Consider the following 17713-nt stretch of genomic DNA (forward strand, 5'->3'; position numbering starts at 1 on the left):
CGCTGTATGCGGCGTGTAGAACAGTTTGCGAGGGGTGTCCCTGTGTCTTTCCAGAAGTGTTCAACCATCAATAAATAATTATGCGGCATTTGTTATGCCGCAGGTTCACTATTGTATTGTATTTTGCTCTCTCCAGAGTTCCATCTTTTCATTTACTTACTGCTGTATTCTCACACCAACCCGTTTTAGACAACCGTGTCTTTCCAGAAGTGTTTAGCATTCAAGCCGTTGAACCCCATTCGGGCTGCAAAACGTGGAATTCCCACCAAGTGCGACTCATACGCTCTACATCCCTACCCTTTGTACACACCCCCCTCCAACCTTGCTACTACCGTGGTCAGGTGTCTTGGTGGATTATATATAGAAAAGCAGCCAAAACCGCACAGAGCAATGAAAAGTCTACGTGAGTCACAAGTGCATCTGGACTGTGCAAAGACGATAACGACTCAAGTGACGAGTTAGAGGTGGGCACATGAGCAGGCAGTGCATACTGAACGAGAGATCAGCAGACTAGCATGACGGAGGGAGCAGAATAGACGTCCTTCTCTTCTCCTCCCATTCCACCCTCCATGCCTGAGCTCCGTCCAGCCCCATCCCTCCATCTGGCAGGAGAAGGCACGATGCTGGTGCGCCAGTTTTCAATCACAGATGATTGTGTGTTGGTTCGTTCTGTGTTACAATGTTGCTTTTCTTGCTGATTTATTACATTACCGATTTTTCAAATGTTAATTTTCTCTCTGTGCTTAAAAATCATTAAAAAACCGGCCTGATTATGCGGCGTATGGTACGCCGCAGGTTGGCAAGTTAATATTATTTGTCAAATGATGTACCAAATATCCAATGATACACATTTGTATGACAAGTCAATTAAAAAGTCTGACAAACAGCAACTGAGATATTAAAACATTTCATTGAATCTGTTCTGACAATTATAGTCTTTTAATTAAAATAATGATTATAATTATCAGAAAACGTAGACATTTTAATCTCAACATAAAACTAGGCCAGTGACATCTTTATAAAATAATATCAGCAGTTTTATAAATTCCAGAATGTACACCGATAGCACTGGCATGAACTTCCTTATAAGTATCCATTGTTCTTTTAAACTCAACAAATAACTTTCATATTCCTCCTGTTGCCCTGCTTATCTATTTTGACAATAGTAAAGGTCATCCCTTTGAAAAAATTATATTCACATAGCAATTACTAATATGTTGCAATGTAAAACAAACCTCCAAAATGTACATTTTCTTTATTTAAGCTGACTTCCTCGATGGATCTAACACTTACAACATGGGACACTACAACACACATATCTTTTAGTAGGCTGTTTTAAATAGCCTTGAAAATTGTTAGTATCTGTCCTCTATCTAAGCCACCCGCTTGCAAAAGAGATTTATAGGCTTGGGCCAGAAGACAAAAAATTAGACTGAAAGAAATTCCAGTCTAGTGTTTGCTACACTGACACTTGCTCACTACAGTTTAAAAGTGCAACCCAACCTGATGCCAAGTCTTTCAGATGGGTAGTGAAACCTAGAAAATGTATTAATGGACACAGGAAAAAAGTAAAAAAAAACTTATTCTGACAGTGACCAAATTGGGGATTGTTGATCTGTGAAGTGGCAGTAAAAATCCAAAAAATATTTTAAAAATATGATTACAAAATATATCAAGAAATCTCAAAAGGTAATGATTAATTTATGAACACTCCATAGAATAGATTCTAACACATGCTTTTCCAGTCATGCTAATGTCAGAATTTGTGTGTTTTATTACCTACTCTGTGCACACATTGAAGCTGTTTATGGAAAACGTAAGCACATGGGTAAATAATTGCCAGTGGTTACAACTTAAATGTATATTTGCAGTATATACTGTATCCTGAAATGCCAAATTAGAAATGAGAAGATGATGAAAAGTAATATTTTGCTTACTATACTTTAAACAAACTAATCACAAAATTTCCTAATCAGTTTGACTTCGTTGGTACCCTAGAGTGGCACATATCTTGGAAGAAGTCCTATCAGCTTTATTTGGATTTAAAAAAAAACGACATAATAATAATAATATCATACATTTATATAGCATTTTTCTGGCTACTCAAAGCGATTTTCATAGACATAGTTAAAAAAGACAGTGTAAGCGCTTGATTTTTTTTTTTTTTTTATTAAAAGTGTTTAGTATTGTAGCCTAATTTTTCAGAACAGAAACAAAATTCTAAAGATTAGCTCCGGCCATGAAAATGAGTATCTCTGCCAGCAGACAGAACAGAGGACCATAATATAAAGGTAAGCGATACTAAAGGGTACCTGTGAACTTTTAAAAGAGATTTTGAACAATTTTGCAATTCCAGTGTTCATTTTAAAAGCAGCAGACAGGGGCCCATATTTGTACAGCTCTGCTCCAGCCGTAGAAATTAGTGTCCCCTCCAGTGGAAGGTATAGACCATCACAGTAGACATGAAAATGATATAAAATTGTTCAAATACATGCTCAACAATTTTAACTGTTTAGCATTTATGTTATAAGCAGCATTCAGGTGGCACATGTTTCTATGGCAAAGACTCCACTGAGGAAATGAGGGGCCCCCACTAGTGGATGAGTAAGGACGTAGCAGACAAGAAAGTGATATGGAAGACTTCCTTCAATCTTTTAAAATAAATTTTGGACAATTTTATAATTACAGTATTCATTTTGCAAGCAAAAGACAGGGGGCACACATTTCTACAGCATAGACCAAGCTGTCGAAATGCGTGTCTCCTTTGCTACAAGGGATTAAGAGACAGACTAGATATGAAAGTGCTATAAAAGACTGGCTGATAGGCTTATTAAAGAAACTGTGCACAATTTTAAATGCCTGGTGTTCATTTTGTAAGGGACCACGGCAGATAAGGAATGCCACAAACTGCTTCGTACAAGTTTTTAAAATACATATGATCAGTTTTAATCTCCAATGAAAAACTGTGCTCAAAACTCCTATGAGTTTTATAGGATAATTGCACCTGCTATTAAAATGAGATCCATCTCGAATTTAAAGGGGTGAAAGGGTGGTTGTTTTATTTATATAGAACGTAGAGTATTTAATTTCAATGGTTTTAATGACTCATATGGCAGAGGTGAAATTTGACTTCAACAACAAAGCCTTTCCCGTGGATTTTTTTTCCTTTTGTATCCCCAGGAACAACCACCTACAGTATATAAATGTTTAAGAGCAAGTTATCACTTATAGCATGACAATGGATTGCTACAACAGAACAGTAAACACGCCAAAACGACTGAAAATACAACTGACGACTGGTATTTTTCGATACTATTTTAACAAAGTTAAGACCGCCGTCAATCATAGAGCACCCAGGTAAAACGTCAAAAACTTTTCATATACCTGCAGCCGTAGAACGCAGACATCAGGACATCGCTGCACGTGCATGTTTACTAACAGATAAGACATCGTTTTGCACAGAGCATGTGTTAAAACAAAAGACAAGCAGTGCGCAAAGGCACACGAATAAGAGAAGTTCCGTAGCAATCACATCTCATTGCACCCAAGATAAAGGGACACTGAATTCTACGAGGAACAGATATTTTAGAGCACCTGTTCAAATATATATTCATTGGTTTAGATCAGCGATTTCAACGGTTCACAGGTGTGCCGTAAGGTTTTTTAAGCAAACTAATTAAAGACTTCTTTTAAGAAATGTGACACAAAGTAAGTCTACGACGCAGATTCTATATCATTTTATATTTTTTTTATATCATTATTTTAATACTATATATATAAACTATATGTGAACTATAAATAAATACATACACAATACACATTTTTTGAGTATTTTAACCAGTTTGCATGTCTCAACTTGTTAAAAATTTGTATACTAAATATTATTTCATATAATCAATTTATATGAACCTTTACTTATATAATATACTCTTTATGTTTGTATTGCGTGCGCACCTTGCTATGTAATTATTTCAATGAGCACGTGGTATTGTCAAGCACATAGTGTTCCTATTTACACCCCACTACGCAGAGGCTGAATTTGATCACGCATGCACACATATAATAATAGTAATAATAGTAGTAATTCCTTATGTTTTTACTGCGCCTTTCTTACTACTCAAAGTAATTTGTAAAAAAATAAATAAATAAAATAAAATAACAGAAAGGAAGCCCCGGGACAAAAAACACCTCTTCCTGTTAGATTCAGCTCATTATAATTTTGAGGACTACTTTTTTATTTTAAACTGTCATAAATAAATTATATCAAAAAGGTTTTTTAAAAAGCCACTTTGAAGTAAAGAGATTAAGTAATTACTATTATTATTTCTTTTGTAAGTCAATCAAAGATTATGCCTATTTTTTTGTCAGATCGGAAAAAAAAAATTTTTGGGGTGCCACAGAATTTTACTTATATACTTTATTTGTGCCATGAGATGAAATATGTTAAAAATCGCTGGTTTAGAGATATATATATATATATATATATATATACACCAGATATATATAAATCTGTTTGGTTAGACCGGTTTAGATATATACATGCCGGTTCAGATATATTTATATTGGTTCAGATATTTTTACATTGGTTTAGATATATATACACCAGTTCGGATATATATAAATCCATTTGGATAGACTGGTTTAGATATATTTATATATATGCTGATATACATTGGTTTATCAGCATATATATAAATATATCTAAACCATATATATACATTGGTTTAGATAGGCCAGTTTACATATTCTGTTCTTGTGTCAGTGTGTGCATGTGCGAGTGCTAATGTCTTAAAAAAAAGATTGTCCTGTCAAAATAAGAGACTCTTTCTCCTTCTTGACGTGAATCATTTTTAAATGAAATGCTGCCAATAAGGAATAATAGAAATCACTGCGTTGCTTTCTATCTATGATGAACTAAAGTTTTATGGGGTGAAAAAATGATCGTCTTTGACAGATATGTTAGTATGTAGTAGTATGTGCGACCCATGACTTGTGAGTTTGAGTGTGTGTGTGTGCGTGCATGTGTGTGGTTTTGTCAGTTTTACTATAAAAACAGTTAAACATCAGTTATTTGTGAAGCGGGAATATTCTGGTCATTCTGATCCCTGATCAACATTTAAAGGAAACAGAGCAACTCCAATGTTTTCCATTATAACATCCTTTCAGCAAATGGGACTAAGTTCCTTGCTGAAGCAGATCGCTCTTTATTGAAATGCTTGCAATACGGAATAGCAGATATCACCGGGCAGCTTTCAGTCAATGATAAACCAGTGTCTCAAGAGGTGAAAAAATGGAACATACTGCGGTTGAGATGAATGCTTTCCGGTATCTCGGCTTTTGACAAGAATCTGTCATTGGAGGGACAAGAGGGAGCGAGTGAGGTGGGTACGATGAGCCAGGGCGGGACGGAGTGAAGAGAGGAGGCAGGTATCTGTGCGAGTGTTTTAAATAATGAAAGGAAAAAAAGTGCTTTGAAATTGAGGACCCCCAACCAAGACGGCTTAAGAAAGAAAATGCAACAGACAGGCATATGCTACTTGTATAAAATATGCACAATAATGACAACAATGTTGAAGCAATGATGAAGCAAAAGGGAGATGCTAAACTTGGGTGGCCGCATTGTGCCTGCTCGTAAATCCCAACCGATCTATTAAAACTGATGTATATATCTGAACCGACCTATATATCCAAACAGATCTATCTCAACCAATATATATATATCTGGACGGATGTATTTGAACCAATGTATATATCTAAACTGATCTATTTAAACCAATATACAGTGGTGTGAAAAACTATTTGCCCCCTTCCTGATTTCTTATTCTTTTGCATGTTTGTCACACAAAATGTTTCTGATCATCAAACACATTTAACCATTAGTCAAATATAACACAAGTAAACACAAAATGCAGTTTTTAAATGATGGTTTTTATTATTTAGGGAGAAAAAAATCCAAACCTACATGGCCCTGTGTGAAAAAGTAATTGCCATGAGTGCCATGTATATATCCTAACCAATGTATATCAACCAATTTATATATCTCAACCCATGCATATATCTGAACAGATTTATTCAAACCAATATATGTATCCAAACCAATGTATCTCAACCAATGTATATATATATCAGAATGGATCTATGCAAACCAATTTATATATATCTCAACCAATGTATATATCTGAACGGATGTATTCAAACCAATGTATATATCTAAACCAATGTATCCCAAACAATGTATATATCTGAACCGATATGAACGGATGTATCTGAACCAATGTATCTGAACCAATATATACATATGAACCAATTTATATATTTACAAACCAATCTTTTTTTTCCTGAATGGCCCCTCATAATACACACACACATACATATATCATCAAAAATGACTGTAACAATTTCAAAAAGAATAGTTCATATTTTTTAAATCATCTGCATACTGTTGGAACATAAATTAAGTTGTTTCTTTTGCATGGAATGGATCTCAAGAAAATGTCAAAACATTTTCAATAAGGAGGTTCCAAAAGAATTCCTTGATAAACAACCTGAAAAGAGTGAACTGTGTGAAAGATTTAAGAAAATTAAAGTTTCTTCAAATGTCCTTTGGAGCACAGTCATATTTATCATGGTTAAATGGAAGGTCCATCAACACAAAGTAATAATTTTGGAAAACCTATCTTTATAAAATTCAGTTGCTGTTAGTCACATAAATTGGTACTGAAAATCACTATGACGTATAAAATACTTTTAAAGAAGAAAATAGTTATGTGACACATAATGGGGAAAATGTTGGTAGCTCAAAAATTTGAAAAGTGATGATATATCTCATAATTTTTGCAAGCAAGTATTTACGGGACACCACACATATATTGGAGAAGGTATCATGGTGAAAATCAGGGTAAAAAGCATAATGTGTGGCATAAACAACTCCAGGCATTTATAACCAGATAACCATTCCAATAGTAAAGCTATTACATGTAGCAGGGAGGCGTGCAATAATTTTCAGTTATATGGACTGATTACATAGAATCCATATATTTTAGAATCTGTCTTGTATAGTTTGTCATTATGTCTTGAGAATGAAAGCATTTAAATCAAGTTAAAATAGTTTAAATTAAATTCAAGATTTAAAGAAAAAATACTTCAAAACTGGAGACAGACACAGTAACTTCCAATGTTACATATTGTATACCAGATGGAATTTAAAAGATAGACTCCTAACTAATGGCATTACTTACAGTCTGCTAGGCAGAGGATAATAGCATTATATAATAAGGGTACCATGACCTAATGGAAAGGCCACAGGAAAATGATCTACAACATGAATGGCTTTTGTTTGGAATTTCTGCTACTATTAGATCAGAGTAATTGAAGTCTTTCCTTTTGAAATATGAAAGGAACAGTGCTAATTGGGAAGCATTTGATTTTTGTCTTATAATTTCTTTTCAAGTTAATAATGTAAATGAGGTAACATGACACTAAAAAGAAGAAAAGCCTACAGAAAGCTAAATGAAGGGTTATCATGATGTGTCAGAAGTAAAGATCTACTTACGTGTGATGATGTAATCTTGAGTTAGAGCCTCTGCTTGTTTCTCTTTTCGCTTGCTCTTTACAACACACAACTTTGCTCCTCTGAAGCATGAAAAAATAAATTTACAAAATATGCTGAGTAGTTCTAAAAACATGAATTCAAGTTTTGTCTAAGAAATGGAGGGAATCTAAGAAACATGTTTATGAAGATGCAGAGATTAACATGCTCATAAAAGTTCTGTTTAATATATTTAAAGAGGGCAACAGAAACTTTGAAATAAAAATATTATAGAAGAAAGTAATTACCTTTGACTTTTAACAGGATCATAATATACTTTAGCAAGTCCATTTCCAGTCCCAACCATGATTTGATTTAGTTTTGGATGCCATAAACAACGAACAACACTCTGTTAAAGGCAAAACATGACAATGCTTTTCATTGTGTACACATTTAAGATAGACAACATTTGCATTTAAATTCCAACAAAATGCATATGGTAACGCAAGCAGATCATAGGCAGAGTATGGCATTTACTCAGTATTGTATTGCTATATAAAATAATAATCCTATAGGGCTACACAGTCACATGCACACAGTAACTCTTATACAGTATCAACCTTAACGAAATACTGCTTTTTTATGAAGAAAAAACTGCATATTAAAAAAAAAAAAACTTTGATTGCCAATCAACATCCTTACTTGTCCCACCTTGATGCATTTGCATAAAAAAGAAAAAAATCCTTCATGTTAAATATGGTCATTGGTTTCTCCCTTAGGCTATCATTCATTAACATCTTATGTAGGGGTTGAAAGAGAATGTCAGAAAGGTTAATCACTTGGAACTATGCCAGCCATAAATGTTTACAGATGACAACGTAACACATCTTTGTACAATTATTTTGTACTGTCTATTTTAGAAGCCAATTTTTATTACTTCCTTTATGAAAAGAATGAACAGTTTGTAACATTTTTCTACAGCTGTCTTATAAATCAACTAATAAGAATAAAATGTTAATATATAAATAGAAAAATTATTTTTGACAAGAAACCTTCTATCAAGTACAGGACCTGATCTTTTTACACAATTCAATCAAACCAACCATGTTGTTGCACACAGGCAGGAGGTTGGAATGTCACCTTTTCTTACAATTTGAAGTTGCTAAAAATTGTCATGTTATATTTATTGAATCCTGGAGTTTATGCTTAACAGGCACTCAGTTTATGATGGTAGTCTTAGGAAGTGAACAACTTCAGTGATGATTATATTAAAAGACTTAAAATTTTAACGCACTTCATATCTGAATGCACTTAATTTCCTTCAGGACAAACATATGTAAGAATAAAAGTAGGCAATACTTAAAACAAATTAAAATTATTGGGACCTGTGGGATATAGGGTGCAATGAAACAATGAAGGAGCTAAATCTTATTAGTTAAAGCAATCAAGGTTAAGAGGTGACATGGCAGATTAGCCCAAAATTAGAAAGGGAATCAGTATAATAGGTACCAAGCAGTTCTTCATTCAAACTATGTGAGCAAAGATGTTGGGATTGGTTAAATGTAATTTTCTTTTTACTTGCAGTATGCTTGAAAGTACATTTTCACAGAGAGAATGAAAAATAAATGAATAAGCTGATGAACAGAGATTAATAAGCTAGTTTGGACTGAATAGCTAGTCTTCAAGATTTTTTTTATGTTCATCAAGTTGTTACGAGGTCGGAAGAATTCATTGCTATATAAGGTAGCATTGGCTGCCATTAAATTTTTTAGTCTAAATCTGTTGATAATTCTAATTTAAAACTTGTAGAAACAAGAAGTTCCAAAGTCAATTTCTGCAAAATAACTTAACAGTTGCCCATGGTATTCTTATCCTCGTTTTGTTTGAGATACAAGGATGGAGACAAAAATTCCTGGAATTAAAATAAAAAAAAAATCATTATACAATTTACATTAATTCCATTTTAGTCACCATCAAAACACTCCCCTTGAGATGCAATGCACCTGACCCAGGATCTCAAGGGGAGCTCTATTACTGTAAACACTTCCTGCGTTTTTTTCCTGGATTTCTCTCACAGAAATAAATCGTCTTCCCTTCAGTCTTATTTTTAATTTTGAGAACAAAAAGGAGTCACAGGGAGCAAGATTTGGCGAATTCAAGAGGTGCAAAGCAACAATCATATTGTTTTTGGTCAAAAACTCTTTGACTGACAATGTAGTGTGTGCAGGTGTGCTGTCATGGTGCTAAGGATGTGTGCAGGTGCACTGCCATGTTGCAAAATGCAGGTTTGCATGTGCCACTGCTCTGGACATTTTTTTTTTCCTCAGTGTAATGCTTCTGTAAAGCCTCTTCAAAGGGTACAACATATTTGTCGAAAAATGTGCTAAATATTGTCTTGATGTTCAATATGACCTGATGTGAATTTTTTGGCAACTCAAGTGCACAACTGCAGAATAAATGTCAGAAATAGGTACTTGATCAAATCTGCACAATGTCATTCACCTGACTGATTAACAAGACTTTAGGCATACAATATCAAGCATAATGGTTAATAACTACAGACTACTCCTGTGGTATTGACTGTTTCCTAGAATGAGGGTAATCATATAAATTAGTACACCATCTATTAGTATCTACTTTAGAAATCTTTTTGCAAATTAAAAACAATTAAGCGTTAATATTGGGAGTGCACAAGAAAACTCTCAGTTTCTGACAATGCCTTATCCAGGAGACTCCACACAGACTGATCCTGCCAGAATTTTCCTTTAGGGAAATAACTATTGATAAAGCCACTATCTCAAAAAGATGCACTGTTTTTAACTACTAGGTTTACGAGGAAACAAGTTATATAGCTGAATCTGTTAAAGGATGTTCCTGTTTTTGTAAAATTGAAGCTTTACTGTAATCAATGTAGAGCCCCATAACTCATATTTCTATAAAAAAGTAAACTAGGGTCAATACCCCTCAGAATAATTTTGTTTATGTCTATCAAAGTAACGTCCAAATGTTTCAACGTCATTAGTCTTATACAACACAATCTTCAGAATGTACAAGGGAGGACAAATTGTTTAAGGATTACACTGTATAATTAAAATTGTTTTCATTATAAGAGTGTCAGAGATTTTGTTTCTCAAGTTTTGACATGCAGAGAGACCTCCCTCCCCCCTTTTCTCAAGATTTAAGGAAGGATGGCTCATGTGCAGACGTCTGTCAAGCTTTTTCTGTGCTCTGTTCATATCCCTGAAGATATTACTTTGATAAGAAAACATAACAATCCCTGAGATTTTATTGGCATGCTAAATGCTGCATTTCTCTCCTTTGTGCCTTCTAAGATAGCTGTTTAACCACAGCATTTAGTGCAACCACCAATAATATATTTCAATTAAAAATTAGGAAAGCTTAATTGAACAACTCAACAGTGCTTCGCAAATATGGCCATGTATCTTCTGTGCTGAAATGTCACTCTGTTAATCATTTTATCCTCCAAAATACTTCCTTGGTTTATTTAAACTTTTCATAGTTTTCATGTTCACATATGTGTATACTTTAACTTGTTTTTTATTACTTTTTGTCATAAGCATTAGTTGCCTGGGCTTAGTATTTCAGAAGCAGACAAAGGATCTTATGAAAACAAAATTTCTCTCAGTTCTAATGCTGGGTAGTGTTTAGTTCAGCTAATTCAATGCACTCTTCATGTGAGCAATGTATGTGGCATGCAATGTTCACATGAGAGTGATTCATCAGGATTCAAAAACCACTCTGAAATCTGAAACATCAGACTCCACAACAAAATTTTTGTTCATTTGATTTACATGTGTAATATACAAATCAGTATCAATGTTTGACTTGATATAGTTCATAGGATATTTTAGAATTGATTAATTGCAGCACAATTGAACAGTTTTTCAGACTGACCACTATGCTGTGTGATGTTCCAGGTTTTGCAGACCGCCTTACACTCACCTTCAAATTGGCTTCATCCAATTACATATATACAAGGGAGTGTTAGAGCCAATCTAAATCTATAATTTAAGTTATAGTTAATTTCTACAGAAACTATCTGTTTCTAATAGTTAATTAGTCTTTTATCCCCTTTAAGTTAACATATAGAAATTTCTTAGCTATTCTTGTTAAAACAGAGTGTTTAAAGCCAGTTTGAAAATAATCTCACTGCTAGCATGGAGTGTTAAATTAGTTTACAAATAGAATATGGCACACACTTTTCTATCTGTTTTGATCATTTCCTAATCTTTCTACAAACTTTAAAGAACATATGAACTTGAAAGCATAACTGTATGACCAAACTTAAGAGAGAAAAGAAACAAGATAAGTAAGCCTTAAAAAGAATGTTCTTTAAGCAATAATTTTGTTTTTCTTTGTAATATCTATCTATCTATCTATCTAATATCTACTATTTTTGTGAGAACTATTTGCTTTCTACTTTACTAAAACATTTTAAAATGAAGATATTTGGATTGTGGAATTACTTGATCAGGCGTCACACTATTGGCTGAATTCTTCTATCAGGTAAGTGAAAAGCTGCCAATTCTGGACAAACACAGCTACAGTTTTTTGTCAGACAACGGCTATTGGAGTACTTTTAACTGGAAACTACCATCTGAAGACTTATTCAACAAAAGAACAAGAAATGAGTTAATGAGGTACTATGCTCTTCTCTTCTATTTATGCATGATTAGAACTGAAAGCCAAAGACACTGTTTTGCATTGAGTGATTATGCAGGTTTCCTTACCAGTTTAGATGCTGCAATGTCTAACATTAAGTACAGGAATGAATTTGACAACAATACAAATAGTCCGCTATCTTATCAAAGCTCCCATATCAGATTGGAATTAGATGGAGAAAAACAATATTGAAGAAAATACTGGAGAACTAACATGATTTTCTGATTTGGCTGATTTCTTAAATTGAGAGGCAGATATTATTATGCACCCTTTACCTGTAAGCTGCATATACACAGTGGAGAAAAAAGAAAAGACTGACAAGAGAAACTTTCCTCCGATGAGTGGCGAAAGAGGGAGCACCTTTGCTACAGGTATTACTAAAATTGCTGAAAAGGGGGCTTAACACTAGAATTACCAGAGCCTACGAAAAAACTCGTAATTCCGTCCCACCTTAAACTGCTTCTTAAATCCCTTCACACCTCTCCGCCAGCGTCCTTTGTCTTCTAAATGTGCTGATAAAGAGAAGCCGGCTATTCCATCCCCCCACCAATTTAGAACGTGCACGAACTTCTCTCAGCTCAGGCCTTGATTGAGTATCTGGGAGTGAAGTGGAGTTTTAGAGTGGAAATAATAGATCGTTGTTTGGAACACACGCATTTCATGTCTGTTCCGTTTCTACAGTAATCTGTGTCAACACATTGTTAAAACAGAAACTTTTTTATATTCTAGTAGTAGATGACAAAATGTAGGCATAAACTATATAATGTATGAAGCCTGAAGTCCAAATAGCAAAGAAACATTTTCACAAGAATAACACAATTGCACTTTTATTCAAACATATAACTGCAGAAACAAAAGCCGCCTTAACATGCGACATTGACACCAGTTTACTGTAACTGACTCCGTGGCTCAATAGACTCAGCCCCGCTTGGAATCAAGGGGTCGCGGTTCGATCCTGCCCCTCCGTTTTGAGAAGTAAACTGCTCTTGTCTTACTGTTTTAGAATAAAAGCATACTTTTGATTTCAGTCTGTAACAGCCGGTGCAGTTTATGATCCTTGTAAAGGTTAGCTTTTTTTTATTCACTTTTCACTCTCTCAGTCGCGTTCAGAATCAATCCATACAACCCCATCTGACACGGCTGTTTTCACTAAAGGCGCTATAGCTCTGCAGTGTACCACGATGCATACTAACGCACAATCACCCCGGTTCTGACACACAAGCGCTGGCGAAGCTGCCTTCTTCATATCTCACCGTCACTTGCTTTTCGCTTTATTGAGTGTTCCTGCCAGTTCCCGCATGTTGCTGTATGCTTTTTCTTTGTACTACAGGACATGCAGAGGAAAGAATGGTAAAGACCAGTAACTTCGGCGCTATATGCAATCATCAGACACTCCCCATCTGCCCATGTCGTTCAAGCACAGGAACATATATTGGTGTAAAAGTATAACAAAAGTGCACTTTTTCCATCGCCTTTTCCTGTAAGAAGCAGTGTACACACTTCTCTCTATCCAGCATACAGCAACATGCGGGACTGGCAGGAACACTCAATAAAACTGAATAAAAAGAAAATCAAGTGACGGTGAGATACGAAGAAGGCAGCTTCGCCAGCGTTTGTGTGTCAGAACCAGGTGGGGGGGCGTTAGTATGCATCGTGGTACAACGCAGAGCTATATAGCGCGTCTGTATTCTGTTTCTTTTGTACTCGAGGGCACGCAGAGGAGAGAATAGTAAAGAGCAGTAAGTTCGGCGCTATATGCAATCATCAGACACTCCCCATCTGCCCGTTGTTTTGTTATACTTTTCAATACTTTTATACTGCTCAAACTGGCATGCTCAAAAAATACACGTGTAATGCCACGAAAAGTGCACGCAGACACTTCATTTCAAAACAAAACAAGTGCACTTTTATTCAAAACTACCTGTATAACCAAGAAAAAGAAAGCAAGTTACAGTAGGCGATTGATACGACACCTTGCATGGTGCAATGCTAAGAAGTGCAGATTTTCATTCCGTGCTATATGAAATCATCACATTCAAATATTAACAGTTCCCACACACCCAAGGACCGTTTCCTACATTTACGACACGTGTACTTGTTGCAGTGTACACACCTCTCTGTGCTATGGTTTCTATTACACTGAATGAGCACCTGACACTGTACTTTCTTCCCTGGGGGAAGGTCCCGCATCAGAGAATTTCCAGTTCCTGCATAAATTCACACCCGATCTGACGCTGTTCGTTTTCAAATAATATTGCATTAGTGCGATTATATTTTCACATATATTGTCTCTTTCTTTCAGGTGTGTAATAGAAACCACAGCATAGAGAGAAGTGTGTACACTGCTTCTTACAGGAAAAGCGATGGAAAAAGTGCACTTGAATAAAAGTGCACTTTTGTTATACTTTTACACCAATATATGTTCCTGTGCTTGAACGACACGGGCAGATGGGGAGTGTCTGATGATTGCATATAGCGCCGGTTACTGGTCTTTACCATTCTTTCCTCTGCATGTCCTGTAGTACAAAAGAAAAGCATACAGCAACATGCGGGACTGGCAGGAACACTCAATAAAACGAAAAGCAAGTGACGGTGAGATACGAAGAAGGCAGCTTCGCCAGCGCTTGTGTGTCAGAACCGGGGTGATTGTGCGTTAGTATGCATCGTGGTACACTGCAGAGCTATAGCGCCTTTAGTGAAAACAGCCGTGTCAGATGGGGTTGTATGGATTGATTTTGAACGCGACTGAGAGAGTGAAAAGTGAATAAAAAAAAAGCTAACCTTTACAAGGATCATAAACTGCACCGGCTGTTACAGACTGAAATCAAAAGTATGCTTTTATTCTAAAACAGTAAGACAAGAGCAGTTTACTTCTCAAAATGGAGGGGCGCAGGATCGAACCCGCGACCCTTGATTCCCAAGCGGGGGCTGAGTCTATTGTGCCACGGAGTCAGTTACAGTAAACTGGTGTCAATGTCGCATGTTAAGGCGGCTTTTGTTTCTGCAGTTATATGTTTGAATAAAAGTGCAATTGTGTTATTCTTGTGAAAATGTTTCTTTGCTATTTGGACTTCAGGCTTCATACATTATATAGTTTATGCCTACATTTTGTCATCTACTACTAGAATATAAAAAAGTTTCTGTTTTAACAATGTGTTGACACAGATTACTGTAGAAACGGAACAGACATGAAATGCGTGTGTTCCAAACAACGATCTATTATTTCCGCTCTAAAACTCCACTTCACTCCCAGATACTCAATCAAGGGATGAGCTGAGAGAAGTTCGTGCACGTTCTAAATTGGTGGGGGGATGGAATAGCCGGCTTCTCTTTATCAGCACATTTAGAAGACAAAGGCGCTGGAGAGGTGTGAAGGGATTTAAGAAGCAGTTTAAGGTGGGACGGAATTACGAGTTTTTTCGTAGGCTCTGGTAATTCTAGTGTTAAGAAAAAAAAAGACTGTGACAGCCATCCATGCATTTAAAAAACCTTGTGTATTTTGCAGTGACAAGCACAATCTTGCAAAATGTAATAAAATCAAAGAATTGCCACACAAAGGCAGAATTTACTTTTTAAAACATAATGGTTTATGCTTTCAAAGACTCAGACTGGGGTAACTTGGTAAGAACTGTAAAGAGAAAATGAAATATCAGATATGTTCTCTGCAGCATCCAGATATCCTGCATATCAACAAAGAGAATGGAGCAACGTAAAGCTACATCCAATAATGAGGAAAATGAGAAGGGAATCTGTGCACCTACTGGGGCTGGAGAAGACTATGTATTACATCTGGTCCCTGTTGAAAGTAAAATCTAAGAAAAGCAAAAGAAACATACATCTTTATAGATGCTGGTAGTACAGTAACAATTTGTACTGAAAACATTCAAAGATAGTTAAACTTGGAAGAAGAACTCCTCAAAACAATGAGTAATTGTGATACTGGTTCAAATATGCCAAGAGTACTATTTTACTAGTTTTGCAAGTATGTGGACTCAATAATAATGCATATATTCATTTGCCAAAGGTATATATGCAGGTCACAATTCCAGTGGACAGAGAAAATATTCCACAGCAGGAGGACATTGTGAAGTGGACATATCATAAAGAAGATACTTTTACCATGTATTAATTCTGAAGTTGAACTTTTAAATAGGTATCAACAACCCCAAAGTCTTCGAGCTGGGGCAAATCATACTGAGCAGAGGAGATGGACCTCATGCTGTGAAGAGTACACTTGGATAAATGATCGGTGAGCCATCCAAGGAAATAGATGCCTTGCAAAACACAGTGGTAAGCTGCCTAAACATTCAGCCAATCGTGAGTTAATAACAGAAATGAAAGAAATATTGCACCAACAGTGCAATTTAGATTTTCCAAAGCATAGCTGTGAAGAGAAAGAATAAATGTCGCAGCAGGATATCAAGTTCTTGCACATAGTCAAAGAGTTTTTAAGACTGGTAGGTTGCCACTACTGTTTAAATTTGTCTTTTAAAGACGAAACACTTATAATGCCAAAGAATCAATCCAAGAAGACTATAAAGCTTTCACAATAGACATTATTGAGAAGGGTTAGGCTATCAAGACACCCAAAGCAAGCCTGAATTGCAATGAAGCCAGGATGTCACACATTCTACATCATGGTGTGTATCATCCAAGCTCTCCAAGCTCTATGGTTCAGAGGGGACTTCACCTGACCAAGTTGGAGGGTAACAGCAGAGTAGTTTTATTGTCTATTCCTGAAGAAGACAGAGGTCTTAAAGAAAAGAATTTAGATTTAAGCCAGAGTTTTCTCCCAACAGACTGTGCTCTAAGTGTCCAGTGGTACAAAAATATAAGATAAGCCCGCTACAAGGTATGGTATCCTATCTGTTGTCAGTTCAGTTTATGACCCCCCTTGAATTTTTAGCACCAGTAATATTGCAAGTAAAGCTTATCTTAAGAGACTTGTCCAAAGAGAAATGTATATGGGGTGAAGAAGTGGAAGTCAGACATGATCAGAAATTGAAACAATGGATGGATTACTTACAGTAGCTGGCAAATTACAATATGAACAAATGCATCAAAACCTACATGGTTTGGAACCATAAAGTCAGCGCAAATGCACTGTTTTGTAGATGCCAGTGAAGATGGATATGGCATCATCACATATCTTCTCTTGACTAATGAAGAAGGCAAAAAACATTGTTCACTCTGTGGCGGCCAGCCAGGACCCATTCCTGGCCAGGACGCTCCTGTCCTTGGTCCAGGGGAACAGCCATGGGCGGCACAGTACCTCCCCTGGAACGCTTAGTGGCAGCACCCCTGGATGACAGTAGTGCCTCGGACTCCCGCAGGGCTTCATGGGAGTTGGTTACAGCCCTATTGGGATTTGAGGGTGCTGCCAGGGAGTGCTACAACAGTAACTGCTGGGAAATCATGGGCGGGTTTCTGCCACAACCGGAAGTGCTGACGGAAATAGGTCAATGCGCACCTGGAGCACTTCCGGGGGTATTATAAAAGGAG

The 17713-nt window shown here is 36.1% G+C and overlaps 1 protein-coding gene across 5 annotated transcripts in view; it reads right to left on the reverse strand.

The window, feature by feature from the left end:
* Window positions 1–17713, reverse strand: part of LOC120527351 (WD repeat-containing protein 70) — a 345189-nt gene that overhangs the window by 49030 nt on the left and 278446 nt on the right. For all 5 annotated transcript variants that reach the window (XM_039750656.1, XM_039750657.1, XM_039750658.1 and 2 more), the window contains 2 exons: window positions 7837–7937; window positions 7553–7632 (listed from right to left, as the gene is read on the reverse strand). In XM_039750656.1, coding sequence (XP_039606590.1) covers window positions 7553–7632; window positions 7837–7937 — 181 coding nt within the window. The remainder of the gene's footprint in view (window positions 1–7552; window positions 7633–7836; window positions 7938–17713) is intronic.

Source organism: Polypterus senegalus, chromosome 4, assembly GCF_016835505.1.
Source record: "Polypterus senegalus isolate Bchr_013 chromosome 4, ASM1683550v1, whole genome shotgun sequence".
NCBI classification, from domain to species: domain Eukaryota; kingdom Metazoa; phylum Chordata; class Cladistia; order Polypteriformes; family Polypteridae; genus Polypterus; species Polypterus senegalus.